The sequence below is a fragment of the Chrysemys picta genome, chromosome 1 (assembly GCF_011386835.1).
Source record: "Chrysemys picta bellii isolate R12L10 chromosome 1, ASM1138683v2, whole genome shotgun sequence".
NCBI classification, from domain to species: domain Eukaryota; kingdom Metazoa; phylum Chordata; order Testudines; family Emydidae; genus Chrysemys; species Chrysemys picta.
In genome coordinates, this window is record NC_088791.1 from 326,994,183 (window position 1) to 327,021,422 (window position 27,240).

Here is a 27,240-nt window from a genome sequence, read left to right on the forward strand (position 1 = left end):
GAATGGAAGATGATTTTGTCAGCAGTTTTTTGGCTGGATTAAGGGTGGGCCAGGTTAGTATGGAAAAGACCCAAGGTGATGTGGACGTGGATGAGTAATATGGCTGTTAGGGTAAAAAGGAAGATGTTCATATGGAATTTAGCACTGGTTACTGCAAAACTGAAGACAATAACAACTCTGCTCTTAGAAAAGAGGCAAATTCTCATGTCTGGTTCATTATGTTAACTGATGGTTAACAAGAGCAAGAGCATGGCAGCTGCACGAGCCCAGCACCTCTCAGGACCAGGCCACATGAAAAGTGTGGACTAGCTGTCTGCACAGAGAATGAGGAGCCAGGAACTCCTGAGCTCCAGCTCCCTCATCGACCTCGGGCAAGTCACTTAACCCCTACATCCCTCAGTTTCCCTCTCTGTAAAATGAAAATAATACTTGCTTACTTCACAAGTGTGTTGTGAGAATACTTGTGAAGTTCTCTGAAGATGAAAACTCTGGGATAAGGGCTAAAGGTTATTCAACCTGGAGTAAAGCGTGACACAAGTAGTTGGGAATATGCTGTAACTGTTTCTATCAATAAGTAATGGATTTCTCATTAACCATTTCTTTAATGAGAATTTTTTAATGAGAATTTTCTGTAATAATGCCTAAAGGCTGCAGTTAATTGATTTATTATTTCTGGGTTCCCTGGTGCCCTTTTCTATTCTCTTCAACACCTGGTGCCCATTTCTAGTCTCTAACACATGAGGATAGATATTGATTCACAATCTTTTAATTTTGGGCTTACACGATGCTGCCATCAATAAATGAGCCCAGACAAAGGTGGTTAAAACAATTGCCAATTGTTTTATAATCTTGCTGTAGGGATTGGTATCACTTTACAGTAAAATTGCCAAAAAGAGGGCCAAAATACCAGCATTAATTACACTTTACCTTCAAATACATTTCACTGTTCACATGTGGTAAATGCGTCTTGTATTGTGAAGTTCCTAACTGATGTGCTGTCCAAGATACATGCAGGTTTCCTTTTAGCTCAGCCATGGATGTTACAGTAATATCATGTGACTAAGAAATACAACGTTCAGTAACAATTGAGCAGAACAGTGACCCCATCACTTTCCCCAACACTTTCGATGGACAGGCCTACATTTTCAGAAGTGACTAGTGATTTGGAGCGGCCAATTGGAGACACCAAAAAGGGCCCAGATTTTGACAGAGCAGGTGCTCAGCATTTTGTGAAAACCAGGCCCCTCTAAGGTGTCTCAAGTTGGGCACCCAAAACGTAATTGCTTTTGAAAATTCAGGCCACAAGACAAATGTCAAGGAAAGACAATAAAATATAGCAGCAGAAATAAATACAGGAAATTCACTAAAGTCCGCATTCTAGGCATCTTTTCTTGATTCTCCCTCTTCCAACCTCCTCTTCTCTTATCCATTTTATTGCTTTTCCCTCATTTCTATTTAATTTTCTTATTTGAATCTTTCCTTCTCCTGAAAAGCAGCATCTACCTCCCTCTCTTTCTTTGCCTCTCTCCTATTTGCCCCCTGTTATCTACCTTGCTTGTTCCCCCTAGGTTGCCTCTGTCCCCTTATTCCTCCTCTTTTGCTCTTTCCTACTTTGGTCTCCCTTGTCGCTCTCCTATATTGCATGTGATATTGGGTGTGATATTTTACTGAAATAGCTATACCAGTATAACCTATAGTGTGGACACAGTTATACCAGTATAAAGGTGTCTTATATCACTATTGCTTATTCCCCAGGCCCCTTCCCATATGGAAAAAAGTTCTACTGGGATAAGCACGTTATATGGCTATAACTGCATCCACACTAGGGGAAATGTGCCACTTTAACTATACTGCTACAATTTTTCTATGTAGCCGAGGCCTTAGTACAAGATTATTTGCCCAATATGTTAATCTGAGGTCAAAAAACATCAATAAACCTGAGTGGCTGATCTGTACCTGCCAATGCCTGCAACTAGACAGGTTTGGCAATCACGCCTTTACACATTCAACACCTTCTAGCTGGAGTGCTCTGTCATTAGAGCTGATCAGGTGCCAATACAGATGGCTTTATTATTTTATTGTACAAAATATAATACATGGTCTATATTGTGGTACTTTGAGTTTGCTGGAACAAAATAATCGTAGGTTTGGTAACACATGGAGGTGCCTGCCCTGACCCACGTCCTCCAGAAAGACAGATGTTGGTTTTCATTGGGGCTATCCTAGGGGAAAAAATATATGGAAACAGAAATTAGTACAGATTTTACTTGGCAGGGGATATTTTTAAACAGCCTTTGCCTCAGAATTCTAGCACATTTTATATTTGTAAGGAAGCAGGACGAGACAAAGAGAGCACAGTGTGTTGAAATCCACTGTGGAGCACTGCACACAGCACAACATGCGACCTTTGAGGGAAGGAGAGTAACAGTGGAGGTTGGGGAGGAAATAAGTTGTACATACTGTGTATGTCTGTGTGTAAGCCAACAATTTATGGGCCCCCCAAAAATGAGTTCTTAGGGGATCACTAATAGGTTAATCACAGAATCACATGCCCAGGCAGGAGGAGAGAGCTGCAACAGAAGAGCTGAAGCAAGTCCTGCCTGGAGTGCCCACTCCCCAGCCTGGTGAAGAGGCGCCCTACTTAACCACACAGTATGCAGAGAGTATGAACTCTGCATGCTCCCCCTGGCCCTAACAGCACTGTCCTGACAGACCTTATAAACTTTGTATGCCCCTGAGCTTGGCAGCTTTCTCCCCACTACAGAGTCCACAAATTCCTCAGGAAGAGAGCTGCTGGGCATAGTGAGAGTGCTATGCTCATAGCTGGGAGAGGACAGGCCCATGGGACTGAAGAGGCCCCTTGGAGATTGTAAGGGAAAAGAGAAATCTCACCAAGCTGCCCACTACCCTCCCAACATACAAAGAGGGAAATGACTGAGACCTCACCCAAACCTCATATCTCCCCAATGGGAGATGTGCAGAGGAAGGGGGTTACTGTAGTCCAAGACCTGAAGAAAACTCTGACTCCGATGAAGACAGGAGAGTAAGTGTGACTCAGGATCCACATAGAGCTATTGAAATCCACCCACCAACATGAATAAAAAGTAAGTATTCTGCATCTTCAAGCAAGGTCCTTAGCACATGAGCTTAAGGTGGCTCAACAAAGCAGCACTCAGCAGCTTTCCTATGTAAGGTCTGCAACCTAGTGCCCTGCTATTGCTGAAGGAAAAGAAGGGGTTGGTTGAAATGTTAAAAAATATTATAAAACAGTGTCATCCTAATGTTGCAAAATGAGGTGTTACAGTTGAAATCTACTGATTACTGTCTCTTACTTCTTATTCCTCCGTGCCTGGAATAGTACTTGGGCTGTGAAAGTAAACTGTTTCTGTTCTGTGATGCTGGCTTCAAGCCTCCAACGGAGAAATTTCTTTTCACACTCCATATTCCTTCCAGAGCCACTGTTAATAATTTATTAGAATAATACCATTAAAACTGATCATTCTAGCTTGGGTTGTTTTACTTTTCACCTAGGCTGCTGTAAAAGAATTAATATAAACCACTTTTAAAATAAATATCTTTGGTCAACGTAATGAACAGAAACAACATAATATACTACAGATGAACACTACCAGAGGATAGTGGCCTGTAGAACGTGGTCTTGGAGAGTCGCCTGGCAGCCTCCTGTTCATAATCCGACCTGTTCATTATGACTACAGCACCTCCTTTGTCAGCCCCTTTCATGATAATGTCAGAGTTGTTTCTGAGGCTGTGGATGGCATTGCATTCTGTACGGCTGAGGTTTTGGGACAAGTGATGTTGTTTGTCCACAATTATCCACGATCTACAACCTATCCTGGAAAATGATCCCTCACTCTCACAGACCTTGGGAGGCAGGCCAGTCCTCGCTTACAGACAACCCCCAACCTGAAGCAAATACTCACCAGCAACTACACACCACACCACAGAAACACCAACCCAGGAACCAATCCCTGTAGCAAACCTCGTTGCCTACTCTGGTGACACCATCAGAGGACCCAACCACATCAGCCACACCATCAAGGGCTCATTCACCTGCACATCCATTAATGTTATATATGCCATCATGTGCCAGCAATGCCCCTCTGCCATGTACATTGGCCAAACCGGACAGTCCCTCCGCAAAAGAATAAATGGACACAAATCGGACATCAGGAATGGTAACATACATAAGTCAGTAAGTGAACACTTCAATCTCCCTGGTCATTCTATTACAGATTTAAAAGTCACTATCATTGAACAAAAAAACTTCAGAAACAGACTTCAAAGAGAAACAGCAGAACTAAAATTCATTTGCAAATTCAACACCATTAATCTGGGTTTGAATAGGGACTGGGAGTGGCTGGCTCACTACAGAAGCAGCTTTTCCTCTCCTGGAATTGACACCTCCTCATCTATTAGTGGGAGTGAACTACATCCACCCTGATTGAATTGGCCCTGTCAACACTGGTTCTCTACTTGTGAAGTAACTCCCTGCTCTCCATGTGTCAGTATATAATGCCTGCATCTGTAACTTTCACTCTATGCAGCCGAAGAAGTGAGGTTTTTACCCACGAAAGCTTATGCCCAAATAAATCTGTTAGTCTTTAAGGTGCCACCAGACTCCTTGCTGGATTTATGGCTTATTACAACAATCTGTAACCCACTAACCCCTATACTATGACTGCAGAGGTGTTAATGGGCCACTCTAGCTTGAATGGTCCCTTATACTATGGGCTAACTACTATGCTAAACACTCTATTCCACCTTTTTTGCTGTGACTCTGGGAGTTCCTTTTCCAGACCTGAAGAAGAGTTCCGTGCAGCTTGATAGCTTGTCTCTCAGGACAAATCTACACTTAAAACGCTACAATGGCGCATCTGCACTGAATGCAGCTGCGCCACTGTAGCACTTTAACGAAGATGCTCTATACCGACAGGAGAGAGCTCTCCCGTCAGCATAGTTAATCCACCACCCTAAGAGGCAGTAGCTATGTCAGCAGGAGAAGTTCTCCCACCGACATAGTGCTGTCTACACGGAGGGTTAAATCAGTATAACTACGTCGCTCAGGGGAGTGGATTTTTCATACCCCTGAGCGATACAGTTATACTGATATAGGTCTGTAGTACAGACCAGACCTCGCCAACAGAAGTTGGTTCAATATAAGATATTACCTCACCCACCTTGTCTCCCTATTAAGGGTACCTTTCAATTCCAAGTGTGCTGGTGATTTATGTTACAATAGAAACAGCCTTTCTATATCTTCTCCCATCTAAAGATAAAATCTTTTTATCAAAGATGATTGCCCATCCAGCCCCCTGAAAAATCAAGAGCTTCTGCAGGAAATATCAGGATGAGAGTGTGCAGACAGGAACAAGGTTTTTAGACTGACATTAACTCAGGTGCAAGCATATTTTAAAATAACAGAAAATTCAACTCTCCTTAAGATTGGAGAGATTTTTTTAAAAGGAATAACTCATGTAGAAAGAGTTTTATTAATGGGAATTCAGACTGATTTTACCCTAGTACTGTGACGATATTAAAGAGCATGTTGTAATGATTAAAGAAAAAGCCTTTTGTGATACTATGTATGAGGATCAAGACACTATTACAATTAACTGTATAAGCCTATTAAAAGCTAAGGACCCAGTCCCATGTTATACTGTGCATTCGTAGTTGAGAACTCTCAGTACTTTCCTGGATCAGATCCTCTAATGGTCTTGTGCGGATTTAAATGCATTTTACTAGCCCCTGCCTGTTGCGGAATCAGACAGATACCTCATTAATGTGTTTGTTCAAACAACCATTTACATAAGGGAAGCGAATGTGTCATATACACTTTATATATGGATTCCATTACAGAATGAATGGATGGACCCGGTAGATATGCTGTAAAAGCAGACTTCCTGGATGAACTAAGTAGGTATGATAGATTCATCAAATAATTTTAAAACTAACATTTAAAACAAACAAAAATAACACATTGGTTTTAATGTTTGTGCAAATGTTTGATTAAAATGTACTGTAGGTACAATTTTGCACCTGCGGGGAGATGGGCTGAATGACCTACATGGCCTTTTCCGTCTCGAACATCAATGATTTTATGCTACCTAACATTTCACAGCTAGACAGCAATATTGCTAGATGACAGTGTGATTCTCACAGTTAGACGGAAAACATTCAAAATCTCACTAATGTATAAAAGGCAGGTTAAACGAGGCATTGAAAAGGATTAAGTAAAAATGTGGAAGAACCATAAAGAGGTTTATATTTATTATGTGGTGACTCAAAGTCCTGTAGGTGCAGATTCATTCACCTTCTAGAAACTGCTCTTGCATTCATTGTGAGTTTGGCCAAATCTGCAATTGCCCATTGGGCAGGAAAAAAACAGCCTGAGAGAACAGATTGCAAAAAGGAACTGTTTTAAGCTTCATTTACCAATAATCCTTCACATCAGCTACCAGTCAGATCTGCTGGGCTTAGCTGTAGGAATTCATAGTCATGAAACAACTGTAATATAAAGGTTAAACAATAATTAAACAAGCAACAAAAAAATATGCTGAGATGCCTTTCAGTGTTGTCAATGGAGATTTCGAAAGCAATTTAATAATTAAAAGCCAGTTAGTGACATCAGCTAACAAAATGTTCCAAGAATGTTTCAGTGATTTCTGCCAAACACCCTCCTTCCTTATTCCCAATCTGGTATATTAGTATGGATCTTCTTAAACTTTCATGCCTGGAGGGCAAAAACTTGCCTTCCTAGCCCACTCGAAACTCATTCTGACTTCAATAGGAACATTGGGTATGTATGCAAGAAATGCAAGATTGGATCTTGAGTCTGCAAATTAGTGGTCTCACTCTCTTTGTCCACAGACCATTGTAATGTTGCATAATAATAAGGACTTGGTAGGAGTCAGGAACTCTTGCCCAAAAGCCTCCATTCAGGGTGGAGGAAGTATGGATGTTCTTCACAGAAAGAGAATTTAGGGTATATTGGGAACACACAAGATTAATGTTTAGCAACCAAACTGTATGGTAGGAGAGTTGAAAACATAGCCTCCCATGTCTTTACTGGAAAAAAGGTTGTGTTTTTATGCTGCGATAGCCATGAGTGTAAAATCCTAGTAGTTTTTAACTCAATATAGCTAGTTCCCAAGGGACTTGAGTAGCTATATTGGTATAGCTATAGGTAAAACTACCTATGTCATGTCTCATAGTTTTCTCAGTGTAAAAAACACACCTTTTTTGCAGTGAAGATAAAACCTGTGTTACAGTGAATCTAGAGGAGTGGGAAGATGGAAAATACTTCTTAGACTTACCTCTGAATTTAGCTTTTGGTCACATACAAGCTTGGCAGAATTAGATTTTTTTTTTAAATAATTTTGATGGATAATATCAATATTTGTTTTTAACCATGTTTTTATTTTTACTGATTTGCATTTTTACAGTTGCAGGAAATCCTGGGTCCCAAATTTCCTGGTGCCCTATGCAGCTGCGTAGTTTGCATATGGGTAAGGATGGCCCTGACTGTACACTTTGTATTCTGTGTTATAATTGAAAACAATATTATTTGAAAATGAAGAAAAACATCCAAATATATTTATAATAAATTTAAATTGGTATTTGATTATTGTTTAACAGTGTGATTAAAACTGCACTTAATTGTAACTATTTTTTAATCTTGTGATTAATTGCAATTTTTTTTTAATCGTTTGACAGCCCTACTTTATAGGTGTTAAAAGACAAAATTGTCAACATCGTATATCAAAATAATCAAAGTACATATTCTTAAATCAAGCTCTAATAAGTTCTTTAACACCATTATCTTACTTTGCCTATAGGTAAATTTTGCTTATTATTAATGGAAATATTTTTTATCAGTTTCTGTATGTACAGTGCAATCAACATTTACGGATAAAAATCTAATCCTACAAAACCAAGTCATATATCAAAAGGAAAAGTACAGTATAACAGTAGCATAAGTGAAACCTATCCAGAAAATGACTATTACAGAAGCACCCTCTTTATGTGATATACAATCATTAGACAGGATGCTACAGAAGAAACAGTAGCCTTGTTTGTGCAGGACAATTTTAGTTTCAAATGATGGGATTTGGGAAACTCTGTTAATAGATTCAGGCAGACACAAATCAAGACTGGAGAGATCTTAAAGAATAAAATAGCCACAAGGATATGTTTTTGAACATGTGACTTAAAAACAGACGGATCATATGTTCTTAAAATGATTTTAACTAGGTATAGACTGGAGCATATTAATTGAACAAAATGATACTCAAGGTATGTTTTGAGACCTGGTATAGGATTTATTTAAACTCACTCTGGGTCTTATCCAGAAAGTACCCTTGGGACCATGCAAGCACTAAAAAGTTGCTGCAGATCCTGGTTCTGTAGCAGTCTGATTTGCTCAATGGAAAGACTGAAATGTCCTGGAAACCGATACATTAAAAATAACATTTATATCCCAAATGGCAAGTTGCAGAGCTGACTGGGAAGCAGAGATCTCTTTACCTCTTGTAGTCTAGGTGTCATATTTTAAAACACTCTTCTGCCCCTTGCGATTACACGTCAAATGGGAATTCAAGAGTAGCATAAACCTCTTGAATGACCACAAGCAAATCAGACAAGTTCCTAAATCCATGGTCTCAGTGGCTGCAATTTAATTTAATAAAATATGGAGTTAGAAATATGCTGAACTCAGTGTTTAAGAAATAAAGATAAAGAGCTATTTTCTCTGTGCAATGGTGTCAAGAAGGTAACAGGTATATTTGCGATAAGAAAATTTGATAAATATCAGATTACTGAACCACATGGTCTTTTCCAGGTTCTACATTGCTATAATGTCAAGCTGATGAATTGCTTGGACTTCTATGTGCTCTGTATGTTCCCCAAGTTTTAGAATGATGAAACAAATAATGGGCCATAAGGATTTCTCCAAGTTCTGTACATTCCCATAAGGATGATAATCAACATCATGGTTTTGCTTTAATGAACTGACCCGGTTTTCAGCATATTCTCTCATCAGCATTTTAGATTCCATTTCCCAAACAAACACTTCTCATTTTCTGACTATAGAGATTACCTGCAGCTGGATGTTTAATTTGGCATCCATCTCTCCGAAAATAAAGCTCTTCTTCAAGTACTTCCTTAACTCTCTTAGGTGGCTCAACATATACAAATTTCTTCCCTGTTTGCAAAACATATTGCAAAAAATTGGTTACTTTAAAGCCCCAAACTGTCAATGTACATCTTGTTTGATCCTGCTCTACTCGTGTTTTTAATACCCCTTCCCACTTCTCATCATTTAGAGATATCCAGTGGTATGCAGTCAGGCCCAGATATTCCAAGCTTGGGTGGTACTGTGGCTCCCAATATTATGGCCATAGGGGAACTGTCTGCAAACCTTTGCAGGGTTCAGAAAGTGCAAGACTGTGCTGTGGATTCACTGAACCACCGTGACATGGCACTGCAACTTTTGAGACTATGGTACAGTATATCTACATTGCAAACAGCAGCCTGTGGCAGTGAGTCTTGAAGTCCGGGATCTACAGACTCAGGCTCGTGAGGCTCATGCTACAATGCTAAAAACAGCTGTGTAGACATTGCAGCTTGTGCTAGAGCCCCTACCCGTTTGCTCCCCAGGGTCTGAGTGAGCTGCAATTATTTTTAGCACTCGACGATCCAGTCTGTAGATCTGGGCTCGGAGACTTGCTGTCACGGGCTGCCATTTGCAGCGTACATGTACCATGACCCCATGATGTTGTTCCAGCACATGAAGAACCCAGGGGAATGGCAGTGCAGGGGGATGGAGCCCACTGAGATACCCAGCATAAATGGACAGGTCACACCCCTGCCCAAGGAAAAGACCGTGTCCTCGGCAGGGTGGGGATGTCTGAGACTTGCTGGGGAAAGCTACTGTTCACTACAGGGTGGGGATGGGGTAGGAAAAGACCCATAGGAGGAAGGGTTAAGGGGCAGGAGAGACTACACAGGAATAGTGTGGTGACCTTCAGGGAGATGTGGGGAGACTCCCCCAAGGAAAGGCACTGCAGGAAAGGATGAGCTGGGAAGGGGGGAGACCACTAGGATAGTGGTCTTCAATCTTTTTTCATGTGCGGATCCCTAAATATTTCAAATGGAGGTTGGGACCCCTTTGAAAATCTATTGTCTGTACATATAGTTGAACAGATTCAGTCACTTTTCAGTCTAAGTCATTCATGGAATCCTTAAACATAGTCTGTGGACCATCAGGGGTTCATGGATCAAAGGTTGAGAACTACTATACTAGGGAAAGGATAGTGATTCCTGGAGAGTGATGGGGTGTTTGGAACCCATGGGGAGGCAGTGTCACCCACAATGAGGACTGGAGATGGGGTGAAACACCCCCCCCACACACACACACAGGAGAGGGCTGGGGTGACACCACCAGGGCCAAGGCTGTGCCAACTACTGGGGAATGGATGGGGAGATGGGACCCCCACGGCAGGGCAGTCCCACTTGAAGGGGGATGGATAGTGAGATGGGATTCTGGGGCAGGACAGTGCCCTTTGCAGGGAGGATGAATGAGGCATGTGACCACAGGGGTGGGGCAGGGCAGCAGCCCTGCTGGGGGATGGATGGGGAGATGAGACATGACAGCAGAGCAGTGCCCCTATAGGGGGGTGGATGGGAGCTGGGACCCCAGGGCAGGGCAGGGCAGTGCCCCTGTAGGGGGGTGGATGGGAGCTGGGACCCCAGGGCAGGGCAATGCCCCTGTAGGGGGGTGGATGGGAGCTGGGACCCCAGGGCAGGGCAGTGCCCCTGTAGGGGGGTGGATGGGAGCTGGGACCCCAGGGCAGGGCAGGGCAGTGCCCCTGTAGGGGGGTGGATGGGAGCTGGGACCCCAGGGCAGGGCAGGGCAGTGCCCCTGTAGGGGGGTGGATGGGAGCTGGGACCCCAGGGCAGGGCAGGGCAGTGCCCCTGTAGGGGGGTGGATGGGAGCTGGGACCCCAGGGCAGGGCAGGGCAGTGCCTCTGCAGGGGGGTGGATGGGAGCTGGGACCCCAGGGCAGGGCAGGGCAGTGCCTCTGCAGGGGACTGGACGGGGGCTAGGACACCCCAGGGCTGGGGATGGATGGGAGCTGGGACCCCAGGGCAGGGCCCCTGCAGGGGGACGGACGGGGGCCGGGACGCCCCAGGGCAGGGTGGCGGGGCGACCCCATCACTCACAGGGCTGGCTGCAGTGGCCGCTCCCCGCCGGCTCCGCACAGACGCTGTTTCCCGCTTCCCCGGGCGCCGGCTCCTGCTGCTGCTGCTCCCCGGCCGCCTCCCTCATGCCGCCGCCTCTGCCGGCCGCGCCCAGCCCGGCTGCGGGACGCGCCGGCCGGTTGCCATAGGAGCTCAGGGGCGGGGGAGGGAGGAGCGGCAGCCCCGGGGACAGCAGCGCGGCAGGGGCTCGGGGCGCGGCTCGGGCGCCGTTGGGCCCCTGGGCGGAGGCGCGGGGAGACGGGCCGAGCAGCCCGCAGGGCGCCGCCCGGGTGACGGGGGGAGCGGATGGGGAGGCGAAGGTTCCTGGCCCTGCGCGGGCGGGCGGGCGCCGCTCTCCCCTCGCTGTCTGCTACGGCGGCTCATTAACCAGCCTGGCTCCTTTAGCTCGCACTTTTCACCCCGGGGTCTCCCAGATCGAGGCTGCTGCAAGCCAGAGTCACCTCCCCGACCCGGCCCCTGCCCGAGGTCGGTGGGGAAGGGAGGCCAAGAGCGTGGCTCAAGTTCACCCAGTGGTAAACCTAGCAACGTAACATGAGTCCTGCTCCCCTGCTTCGCCCGCCTCATGGCCACCTGAAGTAGTGACAGGGGCAGCAGGAGCTATGGAAAACACCAGTTCCAGCCTCTTCCTTTGGCTGTTTAGACCAGTGGTTCTCAAAAGGTGACCCTTTTCACATAGCAAGCCTCTGAGTGCGAGCCCCCCCATATAAATTAAAAACACTTTTAGATATATCTAATACCATTATAAATGCGGGGTTTGGGGTAGAGGCTGACAGCTGGCAACCCGCCATGTAATAACCTCGTGACTCCCTGAGGGGTTGCGACCTCCAGTTTGAGAACCCCTGTTTTAGACTGTACATTCTTCGGGGCAGGGATTGGGTCTTCCCCTGCCTTTGGAAAGTCCCTAGCACATTTGAGGCACTATTACAATCTAAAGAAATAATAATTTGGGGAAAATAAATTAATTAAACGCACACCTCCTCCTGGCTACAGCACGGGAACAAATCTACATGGACACACCCCCAGAGCCCCGACCAGGGGTATTCATTCTATCTGCTACCCAAGATCCATAAACCTGGAAACGCTGGACGCCCCATCATATCAGGCATTGGCACTCTTACAGCAGGATTATCTGGCTATTTGGACTCTCTCCTCCGACCCTATGCTACCAGCACTCCCATCTATCTTCAAGACACCACCGTCTTCCTGAGGAATCTACAATGCTTTGGTGATCTTCCTGAAAACACCATCCTGGCCACCATGGATGTAGAAGCACTTTACACCAATATTTCACATGAGGATGGACTACAAGCTGTCAGGAACAGTATCCCTGATGAGGCCAAAGCACGCCTGGTGGCTGAGCTTTGTGACTTTGTCCTCACCCACAACCATTTCAGATTTGGGGACAACTTATACCTTCAAGTCAGTGGCACTGCTATGGGTACCCGCATGGCCCCACAGTATGCCAACATTTTTATGGCTGAATTAGAACAACGCTTCCTCAGCTCTCGTCCCCTAGTGCCCCTCCTCTACTTGCGCTACATTGATGACATCTTCATCATATGGACCCACGGAAAGGAGGCCCTTGAAGAATTCCACCTGGATTTCAACAATTTCCACCCCACCATCAACCTCAACCTGGACCAGTCCACACAAGAGATCCACTTCCTGGACACTACAGTGCAAATAAGTGATGGTCACATAAACACCACCCAATACCAGAAACCTACTGATCACTATACTTACCTACATGCCTCCAGCTTCCATCCAGGACACATCACATGATCCATTGTCTATAGCCAAGCCCTAAGATACAACCGAATTTGTTCCAATCCCTCAGACAGAGACAAACACCTACAAGATCTTTATCAAGTATTCTTAAAGCTACAATACCCACCTGGGGAAGTGAGGAAACAGATTGACAGAGCGAGACGGGTACCCAGAAATCACCTACTACAGGACAGGCCCAACAAGGAAAATAACAGAACACCACTGGCCATCACGTACAGCCCCCAACTAAAACCTCTCCAGCGCATTATCAACGATCTACAACCCATCCTGGAAAACGATCCCTCACTCCTTGGGAGGCAGGCCAGTCCTCACTTATAGACAACCCACCAACCTGAAGCAAATACTCACCAGCAACTACACACCACACCACAGAAACACCAACCCAGGAACCAATCTCTGTAGCAAACCTCATTGCCTACTCTTGTCCCCATATCTACTCTAGCGACACCATCAGAGGACCCAACCACATCAGCCAAGGGCTCATTCACCTGCATGTCTACTAATGTTTTATATGCCATCATGTGCCAGCAGTGCCCCTCTGCCATGTACATTGGCCAAACCGGATAGTCCCTATGTAAAAGAATAAATGGACACAAATCGGACATCAGGAATGGTAACATACAAAAGCCAGTAGGTGAACACTTCAACCTCCCTGGACATTCTATAACAGATTTAAAAGTCACTATTCTTGAACAAAAAAACTTCAGAAACAGACTTCAAAGAGAAACAGCAGAACTAAAATTCATTTGCAAATTTAACACCATTAATTTGAGCTTGAATAGGGACTGGGAGTGGCTGGCTCATTACAGAAGCAGCTTTTCCTCTCCTGGAATTGACACCTCCTCATCTATTATTGGGAGTGGACTACATCCACCCTGATCAAATTGGCCCTGTCAACACTGGTTCTCCACCTGTGAGGTCCTCCCTTCTCTTCATATGTCATTATATAATGCCTGCATCTGTAACTTTCACTCCATGCATCTGAAGAAGTGAGGTATTTTACCCACGAAAGCTTATGCACAAGTAAATCTGTTAGTCTTTAAGGTGTCACCGGACTCCTTGTTGTTTTTGTGGATACAGACTAACACGGCTGCCCCTGATACTCCTCCTTTCCTGTCCCACTTTTTAGGTCTTCCACACATTTTATAGACCAGGTAAAGATAGTTGGGTAAACTGCCTTTTTTTTACCAGATTGCACTGTTTGTCCTATTGCTAGGATTGGTTCTAGCTCAAGGCTAGGAACATCCAGTTTCTGTGGCTTATGGCAAACTATGTAATAATTCTTTGCAGCCTTATAAACCAGCTGTGGGTGGCCACTATAATTAAAAGTGGGTGTGGGTTTTTATCTGTTATTGTATCTGAAAGGTTTGTGCAACTCAGTATATTGGACATGGGGTATGCACATTGCACTAATTAACCTTTTCTTTGCCACATCTCTACATGGTGCCAGTGTTATGCCTTTTAGAAGCAGAGCTATTTAAAAGAGAGGACCTACAGAAAATAATCACAGTAACAAAACAAAAAAATGCTATGTAGGTTGGCTGTTGTAGATTTATAGTGTAGGAAGAATGTCTGATTTCAATAATAATTAAGTTTGCAAACTGTATAAGATTAAACATCTTGAAATGTATTCCATTCATAAAAATAAAGCACAGAGCTTTGCCTCTTCTTGTTTAGCAGATGTTTTATTTTTTCTAGATTTGAGGAAAAAAAATGTTGGTATTTATTGTAGTCCATAGAGAACGCCACTAGATGGAGGTAGGATTGCAAAGACTGATGATCTGATGCTGGTCCGGTAGAAAATTGTGAGTTTTGCTAGTCACATCAGTTGGAGCAGCCTCAAGGAGACCCAGACGAATTTTGAAGAAGCTGAAATTAAAGCTTGTTTTATGGATATAGTACCTAGTTGTATGGATGCAGAGTTTGTAATCAGTAAGGAGTCATATATAAGGAATGATGATTTTGAAAATCTGGGCTTCTCTACGCTTATCATTTTTAGTTGTGTTTTAACATGTTAACCTGTGCTAACACGTTTATAAATTCTAGTGTAAATCCTAGCCTAGGCTTTGAGTTAAGCTTGATTAGCAGTATATGTCTTTGTCCTGGAACAAATGTTCGTTCAGCATCTAGCATTTACAATCATATTAATAAAAGTATTAAAACACCACTAAAAATGAAAATATAGACAACACCCATGTTACTATCATGTTTGCATCTCTGTTACTCTGTGTGATACTGGAGTAGTTTGGACTCAAGGGTTTCATTCACTTTCTGCAGACATGCTACAAATAGAATTTCCGAACAATGTGATGATTAAAAACCAGGATTGTACTTTGAAATTTCACTTTTCAATTGCAGTTCTGTACATTATAATAGAAGTGCTGAGTAATACTACTTTTGTAATACTTTTCATCTCAAACTACTTTACAAAGGAAGGCAAGTCTCCAAAGTACAGAGAGGTGAAGCGTTTACACCAGGGATCAGCAACCTTTGGCACGCGGCCTGCCAGGGTAAGTACCCTGGCGGGCCAGGCCGGTTTGTTTACCTGCCGCGTCCGCAGGTTCAGCCAATCGCGGCTCCCACTGGTTGCGGTTCGCCACTCCAGGCCAATGGGGGCAGTGGGAAGCGACGGCCAGAACATCCCTTGGCCTGCGCTGCTTCCCGCCACCCCCATTCCACCTAATGAAGAGAGGGAAGAGCATCTTCGCAAGCAGTCTGGCTAACCTAGTGAGAAGGGTTTTAAACTAGGATCACAGGGGGAAGGAGACCAAAGTCCTGAGGTAAGTGGGGAAGTGGGATACCGGAAGAAAGTACAAGCAGGAGAGCGCAAGAGGGGAGGACTCCTGCCTCATACTGAGAAAGCAGATGATCGGCGAGTTATCTTAAGTGCTTATACACAAATGCAAGAAGCCTGGGAAACAAGCAGGGAGAACTGGAAGTCCTGGCACAGTCAAGGAATTATGATGTGATTGGAATAACAGAGACTTGGTGGGATAACTCACATGACAGGAGTACTGTCATGGATGGATATAAACTGTTCAGGAATGACAAGCAGGACAGAAAAGGTGGGGGAGTTGCATTGTATGTAAGAGAGCAGTATGACTGCTCAGAGCTCCAGTATGAAACTGCAGAAAAACCTGAGAGTCTCTGGATTAAGTTTAGAAAAGTGTGAGCAACAAGGGTGATGTCGTGGTGGGAGTCTGCTATAGACCACCAGACCAGGGGGGATGAGGTGGACGAGGCTTTCTTCTGGCAACTAACAGAAGTTACTAGATCACAGGCCCTGGTTCTCATGAGAGACTTCAATCACCCTGATATCTGCCGGAAGAGCAATACAGCGGTGCACAGACAATCCAGGAAGTTTTTGGAAAGTGTAGGGGACAATTTCCTGGTGCAAGTGCTCGAGGACCCAACTAGGGGTAGAGCTCTTCTTGAACTGCTGCTTACAAACAGGAAAGAATTGGTAGGGGAAGTAGAAGTGGGTGGCAACCTAGGCAGCAATGACCATGAGATGGTCGAGTTCAGGATCCTGACACAAGGAAGAAAGGAGAGCAGCAGAATACAGACCCTGGACTTCAGAAAAGTAGACTTTGACTCCCCCAGGGAACTGATGGGCAGGATCCCCAGGGAGAATAACACGAGGGGAAAAGGAGTCCAGGAGAATTGGCTGTATTTTAAAGAATCCTTATTGAGGTTGCAAGAACAAAACATCCCAATGTGTAGAAAATAGTAAATATGGCAGGCGACCAGCTTGGCTTAACAGTGAAATCCATGCTAATCTTAAACACAAAAAAGAAGCTTACAAGAAGTGGAAGATTGGACAAATGACCAGGGAGGAGTATAAAAATATTGCTTAGGCATGTGGGAGTGAAATCAGGAAGGCCAAATCACGCTTGGAGTTGCAGCTAGCAAGAGATGTTAAGAGTAAGAAGGGTTTCTTCAGGTATGTTAGCAACAAGAAGAAGGTCAAGGAAGGTGTGGGCCCCTTACTGAATGAGGGAGGCAACTAGTGACAGAGGATATGGAAAAAGCAGCTAATGTACTCAATGCTTTTTTTGCCTCTGTCTTCACGAACAAGGTCAGCTCACAGACTGCTGCACTGGGCAGCACAACATGGGGAGGAGGTGACCAGCTCTCTGTGGAGAAAGAAGTGGTTCAGGACTATTTAGAAAAGCTGGACAGGCACAAGTCCATGGGGCTGGATACGCTGCATCCAAGGGTGCTAAAGGAGTTTGCAGATGTGATTGTCAGAGCCATTGGCCATTATCTTTGAAAACTCATGGCAATCGGGGGAGGTCCCGGATGACTGGAAAAAGGCTAATGTAGTGCCCATCTTTTAAAAAGGGAAGAAGGAGGATCCAGTGAACTACAGGCCAGTCAGCCTCACCTCAGTCCCTGGAAAAATCATGGAGCAGGTCCTCAAAGAATCAATTCTGAAGCACTTAGAGGAGAGGAAAGTGATCAGGAACAGTCAGCATGGATTCACCAAGGGCAAGTCAGGCCTGACTAACCTAATTGCCTTCTATGATGAGATAACTGGCTCTGTGGATGAGGGAAAAGCAGTGGATGTGTTATTCCTTGACTTTAGCAAAGCTTTTGATATGGTCTCCTACAGTATTCTTGCCAGCAAGTTAGAGAAGTATGGGCTGGATGAATGGACTATAAGGTGGATAGAAAGCTGGCTAGATCATCGGGCTCAGCGGGTAGTGATCAATGGTTCCATGGCAGCTGGTATCAAGCAGAGTGCTCCAAGGATCGGTCCTGGGGCCGGTTTTGTTCAATATCTTCATTAAGGATCTGGAGGACTGCACCCTCAGCAAGTTTGCAGCTGACACTAAACTGGGAGGAGTGATAAATACGCTGGAGGGTAGGGATAGGATACAGAGGGACCTAGACAAATTAGAGGATTGGCAGGGCTGGCTCTACTATTTTTGCCGCCCCAAGCAGCGCGCCAAATTGCCGCCGCGGACAGCTGAACATAGAAGCTGCCACCGAATTGCTACCGCCACGGAAACACGTGTGCTGCCCTAACAGCACACGGACTGCCCCCGCCGTCGCAGCAGCAATTCGGCGCGCTGCTTGGGGCAGCAAAAACACATGGACTGCCGCCCCTTGCAGATAGCCGCCCCAAGTACCTGCTTGGAATGCTGGTGCCTGGAGCCGGCCCTGAGGATTGGGCCAAAAGAAATCTGATGAGGTTCAACAAGGACAAGTGCAGAGTCCTGCACTTGGGACGGAAGAATCCCATGCACTGCTATGGACTAGGGACCAAATGGCTAGGCAGCAGTTCTGCAGAAAAGGACCTACGGGTTACAGTGGATGAGAAGCTGGATATGAGTTGACAGTGTGTCCTGGTTGCCAAAAAGGCTAACGGCATTTTGGGCTGTATAAGTAGGGGCATTGCCAGCAGATCAAGGGACGTGATCATTCCCTTCTATTTGACATTGGTGAGGCCTCATCTGAGTACTGTGTCCAGTTTTGGGTCCCACACTACTACAAGAAGGATGTTAAAAAATTGGAAAGAGTCCAGCGGAGGGCAACAAAAATGATTAGGGGGCTGGAGCACATGACTTATGAGGAGAGGCTGAGGGACCTGGGATTGTTTAGTCTGCAGAAGAGAAGAATGAGGAGGGATTTGATAGCTGCTTTCAACCGCGAGGTTTCAAAGGGGGTTCCAAAGAGGATGGATCTAGACTGTTCTCAGTGGTAGCAGATGACAGAACAAGGAGTAATGGTCTCAAGTTGCAGTGGGGGAGGTTTAGGTTGGATATTAGGAAAAACTTTTTCACTAGGAGGGTGGTGAAGCACTGGAATGGGTTACCTAGGGAGGTGATGGAATCTCCTTCCTTAGAGGTTTTTAAGGTCAGGCTTGACAAAGCCCTGGCTGGGATGATTTAGTTGGGGATTGGTCCTGCTTTGAGCAGGGGGTTGGACTAGATGACCTCCTGAGGTCCCTTCCAAGCCTGATATTCTATGATTCCTTGAAAAGTCATAAATTTACACAGATAGCAATGATTTTTGCTTCAAACATAATGTACTTTTTTAACACCTGCTATTGATAAATCAAAGTGGTACACACCCTTCTTTCCACACTCCAGGAAAAATAACTCAGGTTTGAAAAAGTACACTATTGTAGCTAGTTAGTAATCCAGATATGTTCATTTTTCAAAGTAAATAGCAACATTGACAAGTTCTATAGGTGCGTCTATCCCAATGTAAGCACTAGGGACAGGTGGTGCAACTCTACTTCAGTCATAAAACTTTGGCTTGCTTTCAGAAGGGCTGAATCTATTGTTGAAAGAGGGCAGGCTTACTAAGACAGGGAGCTGTTCAAACAGCAGACTAAAATTTCCTGCTGAGCAAAACAAGGATGAGTATCTATATAGTGCCAAGACTACAGCACACACTAATGCCATCCAGTAGCAAGAGTCACATAGTCAACAAGGCAGTGATCTTAGCTATGTACTGTAGATGTGCAGTTGGTCTAGGTTAGAAGTGACCAAAGTGCAGCACATGAAACAAATGTGGTGCAGGAATCCTGTGACAAGCATTCCACCACTAAGATAAAAAGAGAACTTTGCACACAGGGCCTGAACATCTATGCCACAATTAAACAGTGTTACCGGATTTGCCCATTACTTTGGGGTATGCTCATTTATTACAGTTACTTGTCTGAGGGGGAAAAGGGTTTTGTAATTCTGTCAATGTACTGCTTGTGTCACTTGTGTTTTCATATGGAGCTCTACTTCTCCCTTCTGCAAGTTCTCTCCCAATGGAGCTATCCTGCAGGACCTAGGTTCCCCAGCCCCAGAATCAGATGAACACACACACACATATTAACAGAATGCGTCTGAGTGGACCGGATTAATAAGCACTCCCAAGTTGACCCCTTATATGTCCCTGGATTCAGGAAGCTGGGTCAAGCAGAACTTCCAAGCTGTCACCCTTATATGCCCTTGGACTCAGCAAGCTGGGTCGAACAGCACTTCCACTCTCATATGCCACTGGCACCACACCGGAATAGAGTTCGTCTGAGCAGGCTGGGTCGAGCAGCACTTTCAAGCTATCACCCTTATATGCCCTTGGACTCAGCAGGATGGGTCGAACAGCACTTCCACTCTGCCACCCTCATATGCCACGGGCACCACACCGGAATAAAGTACACATGACCAGGCTGGGTCGAGCAGCACTTTCAAGCTGCCATCCTCCTATGCCACAGGTTCAGCACATCCCTATTCCCACTTTCACAGTACAATTGTTCTGGTAGTAACCTACTGATGAGAAAAGCCCACTGGATTTTTGGGCGCTACAGGGATCTTTAGCTTAGGTAAGAGAAGCGTTGCTGCAGAGCAAATGGGGAAGCCAAAAACACAAAAAGAGAGGGGGCGGGGGAGGGAGGGAAGCAACCAGCTTAACCATAAAAGTTATTTATTTCCAGGTAATAACCATACAAGGAGACCCAAACAAACAAAACAGTTCAAATTTAAGCTAGATTTAATATTGTATTACAAAAGTCAGGTTTAGAAAACTATCTGATCACACAAGTTAGGGTTAGAAATTTATACCTAGAGTATTAAAAAAAAAAAAAAGAGAGAGGGAGAGAGAGAGTGAGTTAGGTTCTTACCACTCCATGAAGCTTGAACTGGTCAGGGTTCCCAGGTGTGGTGATAGTTAAGGGTCTGGAGTGCTGGAGACAGGCAGAGCCCCCAGCACGATCAGTCAGGAGAAGATGAAGTCCCAGTGGAACTGATGCAGAGTTTGGATCCAAGCATCAGAACACTTACTTGAGTGTGGATAGGGTGTTTTTGTTGGGAAACAACAATGGTTCAAGGGAGAACACTAGATTTCTTTATGGGTAAACTGAGGGCTCAAAGGAATATACCAAAGTTATTTTTAAATTAAATTAAATTAATGGAGATGTCCCATCTCCTAGAACTGGAAGGGACCTTGAAAGGTCATTGAGTCCAGCCCCCTGCCTTCACTAGCAGGACCAAGTACTGATTTTGCCCCTGATCCCTAAGTGGCCCCCTCAAGGATTGAACTCACAACCCTGGGTTTAGCAGGCCAATGCTCAAACCACTGAGCTATCCCTCCCCCTTTGTTCAAGCTAGACAATAGGAACTGATCATTCTTGGTTATGGGTGGTATTCCTTCGAGAGAGCTCATTAGGCAGCTTCAGTATTTTGGATACCAATAAAGGATTTATTACTAGAATTGGTCAGATAACTACTGAGCTGGGTGTGTGCAGGTGTGGATTCATTAACCTCTGGAGCAGATATCCCCCATGATGCAGTGCTTCCCTGCTTTTCTGGTCCCAGAGTTCAGTGTGGTTCTTGCCTTGGAATCTCTGTTCTCCATCCTGTATGCTAATGGAGTTGCCTCCCTGTACCATCTTCGATGCAAATGAGGGTAGGGGAGTTGCCTTTGTTGTGAGAGGCTACCGGTGTGGTGCTTCTGCTTTCTCCTGTTGATATCACTCGGCTGCGTGCGTGTGTTCCCTCTGTGTGCTGCCCCAGCTCTGCGCAGATAGCTGACACAGCAGACCCGACGAGAATCCCCAATAACCACAGAGTCTACTAAGATACAAAGGCCCCTCGGCCAGGTTTATTGCGACCCTGACACAATTTCAGTTCCCCGTAGATTACTTAGTCTACCGGGCATACTGCTAGAAAGTGCCGCTCGGCAATGGACTCAGCTCAGTGGCGGGACTTTCCACTGCCCCCTCAGCCGGACAAAGACACCACCCCAGGGACACATTCTTATACACAGGTACAAACAAGTTACACATCATTCCTGACGTATTGAGGTGCAACCCCTCTACGTAGCAAGGTACAACCCCTCTACGTAATAAGGTGCCGCCTCTCACCTTGTACCTGTTGGTTCGATCAAAACAACTCTATCCATCATTTTACCCTTTTGCCCCTGTCATTGGGATGGGTCGGCCTGTTCCATGTTATCTGTGGAATGTTCTGGTATAGTGTGTCTTGGTACCATGTTTATGCTGTAACTATGCAACATCAGCCCTTTCCTTGCCAACTTCTGTGAGCAGGGCCTGCCTCTTGCTCACAGCTTAACTTTGCTTCATATTAGCAAAGTCTTGACCATTACTTTAGTTTGGTTCATGCCTCATACTGGGCCTTCATTAGGCCTTTACTTACTACATTGCCTTCACTTACTACATTCCCCCACTTTTTGTCTTTTTAAGGGGAGGATGTTTACTCATCGTCCCGGAAAAGCATAATGCATGGACTGAAGATAACCCAGTGGGCTAAACACTTATATGGTTACCTTCTTTTATTATTCATACACTTATGCCCCATCCGTCTGTTTAGTCTGCACATTCCCTCGTACAACTGGCAGACAGGTTTTATTATCTAATTATTTTTTAGTCCCTTATGGTGGGCCTGGGAATGTTAGGCCCGGGACCATGACTGAGGAATGTAGTATTATGATTGAGCCTTAGAGGCACTCCCAAATAATTAATATATATCAATTATATGGATATGGCTTATATATTTGGAGTGTGTATGGGCATATATGTATAGTATGTATGTGTACATATGACACTACCTTATATGCAAGCATAACCATGTTTTTTCAGTCTGGTGTTGTACTCTGGCCCTTTTACTTTGGTGACACAGATAGAAACACACTCCTATTAGGGTAATTCTAGTTATCACCTGTTTTATCATTAGTAGTAGGCTGAGTGTTTTGAAATATTGGAATAGGGATTGTGATGGTGTGTCTCACAATGCTATGTATATGAGAAGAAAAACAGAAATTTGGAGTAGTGACACTACCTCTGAGGCATTTATATAGAAATATATTGTAATTAGTTACTACCCAGTACTGTCCATTCATGTTATAGGTTACCCTTATGGCTAGTTGTCACCCTCTAGTTAGCTTCACTGCGCAGGAAATAGAAGTGGCTAGCTTCTCTGTTCCATTGGTTGCACGGCTCTGCGATACACCAGTAGTTGACATAGATCCAGTTGTTTCTTATGGATGCTGTCTTCCAGATAACCTACTGAATGGACAGTAACCAATTGATTAAATAGTGCTGTGTCTGGATGTAGTATTGGTACCTAGACACTGAACAAGATTGTTTTGAATAACATGTGCCTCAGTTAGGATGCAGTGTCACTGACCCAAATTATGACTGGTACTAACAGGCAATTTGTTTACCTAATTTGTAGTTACTATGTAACTTTTTGTTTGTTTACTACTTTGTTTTTTCTTTGCCTTCACGTTGTTTGCTGCCATTTGTTTGTTGATTTTTACCTGTGTGTTAGTTAAACAGTTTAGCAAGGTTATGCATATTGTAAATGTTGTACAGCAATAATACAATTCAGCAATAAGACAACAGTACAATGATAATACAGTAGTACAGCAATAATACAGTTGTTTTTACATAGTAACCAAGTTGAAATTAAATGATGGCTTATCCTGGTCCAACTAGTGGTTTTTAGCTGATTGTTAACTTAATTGTCCATATATGGTAGATAGAAGTGTATTTGACCAGTCTCTTATTTATAAAGCACTTCATTTTTCTGTTCTTGATGCTTGGCAGTTTCTTCACTGTATACTGATATCATCTGGTGTCTTCAGGGTGTGATATTTTTTGGTGTCTTTGGTCTGTGGGATGCAACTTAAACAGCTAGTTAGTTAACATAATAAAGGATTTTTGTTTGTTTCTTTCTTTTTTGTTTTTGTTTTCAGTAACTTAAACTTAATACACAGTTTAACTTAGTTTGTTTACAATGTAATAGGGACCAAGCCTTTTATAACACAAGCTATACTTTTGCAATTGTTGTATAGACATTCATTTTCATTTGAAGTACATTACTAATATTTTTATACAAAATGTAATGCTTAACGGCTAAAATAAATGCTCACAATCTTCCATGAGAAGGTGTATTGCTTTCCCTTGCTGAACAATTTGTTTCAGCAAAGGAGTTAACAGAATTTTTACTAAGCTTTTTAGAGTTAATTTGCTTGTGATACTAATTTCACTTTTGTTAACTGTTTAGAAGCACAACTTTAACAACCACTGCTTCCCATTAACATAACATAACAAAAGAAAAGCATAAAAATTTAAACTAATTATAAAATTAAACCAAAATAAATTTTAAATACAGTACTTTGAGGGTATTTGAGGGTATACTTTCATGATGCTTTGCTATGTTTGGGAGCCAAAGGTGGAAACCTGTTGAAAACATGGAAACCTGTTGAAATTGTTTGGTTAGCTTTATGCATAAATTGTTATTTTAAAACATTTTGGTTATGACATTCTTATAACTATATTTAAAAGTGCAAACAAATTTATAAAAAGCCCAAAAAAGAAATTAACATTTTGTTAATATTATCTTTACCTTAATGTTGAAGGTTTCCCTTTACATTTTTTCTTTGAATAACAAATTAAAAAAAAAATCTTAAAAAACAAAACAAAACTGTGATTGATAAGAAAATATTTTTTGTTTGCAATTGCATTATTTGTTGAGGCAGAAATATATGGAAATATATGTACATATATTTATAACTAAAACCTTTTGAACTTTGCACAAAAAATGGTTGCTAATAATGATTATACCCGAACCATGATGTTAGAATAGTGTGGAACCACATATACATAAATTTTTTAAAGGGTATAAAATTGATTTTTGTTGCAACAAAATAAAAATAATAAAAAATAGTCACGTGACACACACAACATACAACACAAAACAACACACATGACATACAGGACAAACTTACAATTAACAACAAATGGCGCCAGAATTCTATTCATAACTATACAAAGTAAGGCAAACAAAAATAAAAAATAAAAAGGGTTATATTTGAATAAACAAATTATTACCTTATGTAAAACTTGTTACATAAATTGTTAAAAATATATTAATATTTGCCAAATGTATTGTATTAATTTGGTAACAAGGAATTTTGCATTACTTTATATTTAACATTATTTTAAAACTCTGCTACATGGAAATAAAAAAGCCCATGTTTCAAATATTAGTAAGTGGTTAGGATTAGAAGCAGAGTGTGCATTTCTGTTGCTTGGCAACCATATCTTCAAGAAAGTTAGGAGTAATTCCAGCTGTTGCATTCCTGAAGGGTTAAAATACTTAATTTACTGGGATTTATTTAAAGTAAAGTTTTTACCTTGTTTTCTTTTTGTTTCTTGTTTTATTCTGTTTTTAATTGCTTTATCTTTTGGAGGTTTCTGTAAAAACTATAACTTTTAACTTTTAAAACAAAAAGAGAGCAGAATTGAGGAGAGGTGGGGGAAAGAGGGTGGGGTGAAGAGCAACCTAGGAAGGTAGTGAGACTTGAGCCAAGAGAGATTAACTCTATCAAGATATTTGAAAGTACAGGCAGCAGCAGCAGCAAATTTAGCAAACTAAGAAAACATATAAAGAACAAAACTTAACCGGTATGTAAAAATATTTGAGAAAGAGAGTTCTATTTTCAAATATGAGCGCGGAGTGTGGTTCCGTGGGTCAAAGCAGTTGGGAACCTGCACAGTTAGGAACCGCGCCCGTTTTTTATCCTGGCTTTGAGAGGAGAATGGGGGTAGTTACCTGCTCTTGTAAAACTTGAATTTGTTCCCCCAATGTCTGTTGCTTTTGTGTGCATGCCAGATGGATGGCAGGAGTGCCCTTTTTTGGTGCAGTTAACTCGTTTTGGGCAGCTCCATGTGTTATTGCATCAATTCTAGGTGTTAACCCATTTAATTTTGGTTTTTTACTTTGAAATGCTTTTTTATTTACTCCCCTGCGATCGAGTCGCAGCTCCTGTCTTCTAATGTGCTCTGTGAACTGTTCCATATTTTCCTTCATCTGATTTACCAATTCTGTGAAAGTATTATGTGCTGCTCTTTCCTTCTGTGCACTTACTTGTCCCGTTCTGACAGGCACCAGTCTAGGTCTCAGTTTAAGTTTAACTGGAACCTGGCTTTTATCATAAGGTATTGGTTGCAATGCAGTGGACCCCGTTTCATCTTTTAATTTTACTAGGACCACCTTTTTCCACTTCTGTCCCCATTCTTCAGGCACAGGGTAGCTACCTGAAGCCTGCTGTTTACCACCAATATTTATAACAGGGGACGGCACTTTTTGCTTCTGCAGGTTTTCTACAGTTGTTTCCAATTTTTTATTTTCCTGCTTCACTTGCTCGAGCATATCATGAGTTTGGCCCGCCTGTTGCTGTGCTAACAGAGCTTGGGCTTTCCAGTGCTCAACTGCCCGGGTTACCTCTTCTACTTCTCCTGTTTTTTCTGTGACTTGTTTGGCCAGCATTCCAACATGCTGTCTGAGCCGTCTCACTACCAGAGACATGAGTTGCAAAATTCTTGCTTTTTTACTCTTATTACTGTTTCTCAGAGCCTCGGTTTCTACCATCGCTCTACATAAGCCAGTCCATGTTTCCCCACTCTCTTTTTTAAATTCATATGGACTCCCCTTACTGGCAATCCAGCGGGTCCAACCATCATCAAACTCCGTGGGGATCATGAGGGAGGGGATAAGGGGGTTACCTAGGTCGAGGTTTACTGCCATGTTAGATCGCGATTCCTACCACGGCAGTTTTGCTTACTCACCAGATCAGCGGTCGGGGTCACCAGTGTTGTGAGAGGCTACCGGTGTGGTGCTTCTGCTTTCTCCTGTTGATATCACTCGGCTGCGTGCGTGTGTTCCCTCTGTGTGCTGCCCCAGCTCTGCGCAGATAGCTGACACAGCAGACCCGACGAGAATCCCCAATAACCACAGAGTCTACTAAGATACAAAGGCCCCTCGGCCAGGTTTATTGCGACCCTGACACAATTTCAGTTCCCCGTAGATTACTTAGTCTACCGGGCATACTGCTAGAAAGTGCCGCTCGGCAATGGACTCAGCTCAGTGGCGGGACTTTCCACTGCCCCCTCAGCCGGACAAAGACACCACCCCAGGGACACATTCTTATACACAGGTACAAACAAGTTACACATCATTCCTGACGTATTGAGGTGCAACCCCTCTACGTAGCAAGGTACAACCCCTCTACGTAATAAGGTGCCGCCTCTCACCTTGTACCTGTTGGTTCGATCAAAACAACTCTATCCATCATTTTACCCTTTTGCCCCTGTCATTGGGATGGGTCGGCCTGTTCCATGTTATCTGTGGAATGTTCTGGTATA

General features: G+C 43.6%; 1 protein-coding gene and 1 long non-coding RNA gene across 2 annotated transcripts; both read right to left on the reverse strand.

The window, feature by feature from the left end:
* Nucleotides 1-820: 820 nt before the first annotated feature.
* On the reverse strand, nucleotides 821-11,496 carry C1H11orf97 (chromosome 1 C11orf97 homolog). Its single transcript, XM_008174381.4, has 4 exons — nucleotides 11,241-11,496; nucleotides 9,116-9,220; nucleotides 3,333-3,458; nucleotides 821-2,222 (listed from the first exon to the last, which is right to left on the reverse strand). The coding sequence occupies exons 1-4, from the start codon at nucleotides 11,344-11,346 to the stop codon at nucleotides 2,218-2,220; spliced, it is 342 nt and encodes a 113-aa protein (XP_008172603.3). The 5' UTR covers nucleotides 11,347-11,496; the 3' UTR covers nucleotides 821-2,217.
* A 10,148-nt stretch (nucleotides 11,497-21,644) lies between these two features.
* Nucleotides 21,645-26,996, reverse strand: LOC135980931 (uncharacterized). The gene is made up of 3 exons (XR_010597897.1): nucleotides 26,665-26,996; nucleotides 25,230-25,299; nucleotides 21,645-24,273 (listed from the first exon to the last, which is right to left on the reverse strand). It is a non-coding gene; the product is annotated as an uncharacterized LOC135980931 (long non-coding RNA).
* Nucleotides 26,997-27,240: the final 244 nt, after the last annotated feature.

Coding starts and splice junctions, on each gene's coding strand:
- C1H11orf97 (XM_008174381.4), bottom strand. CDS start 11,346: ATGAGGGAGGCGGCCGGGGAGCAGCAGCAGCAGGAGCCGGCGCCCGGG. Junction 9,221..11,240: donor CGGCCACTGCAGCCAGCCCT/GTGAGTGATGGG, acceptor TTTTGCAAACAG/GGAAGAAATTTGTATATGTT. Junction 3,459..9,115: donor AATTAAACATCCAGCTGCAG/GTAATCTCTATA, acceptor AATTATTAACAG/TGGCTCTGGAAGGAATATGG.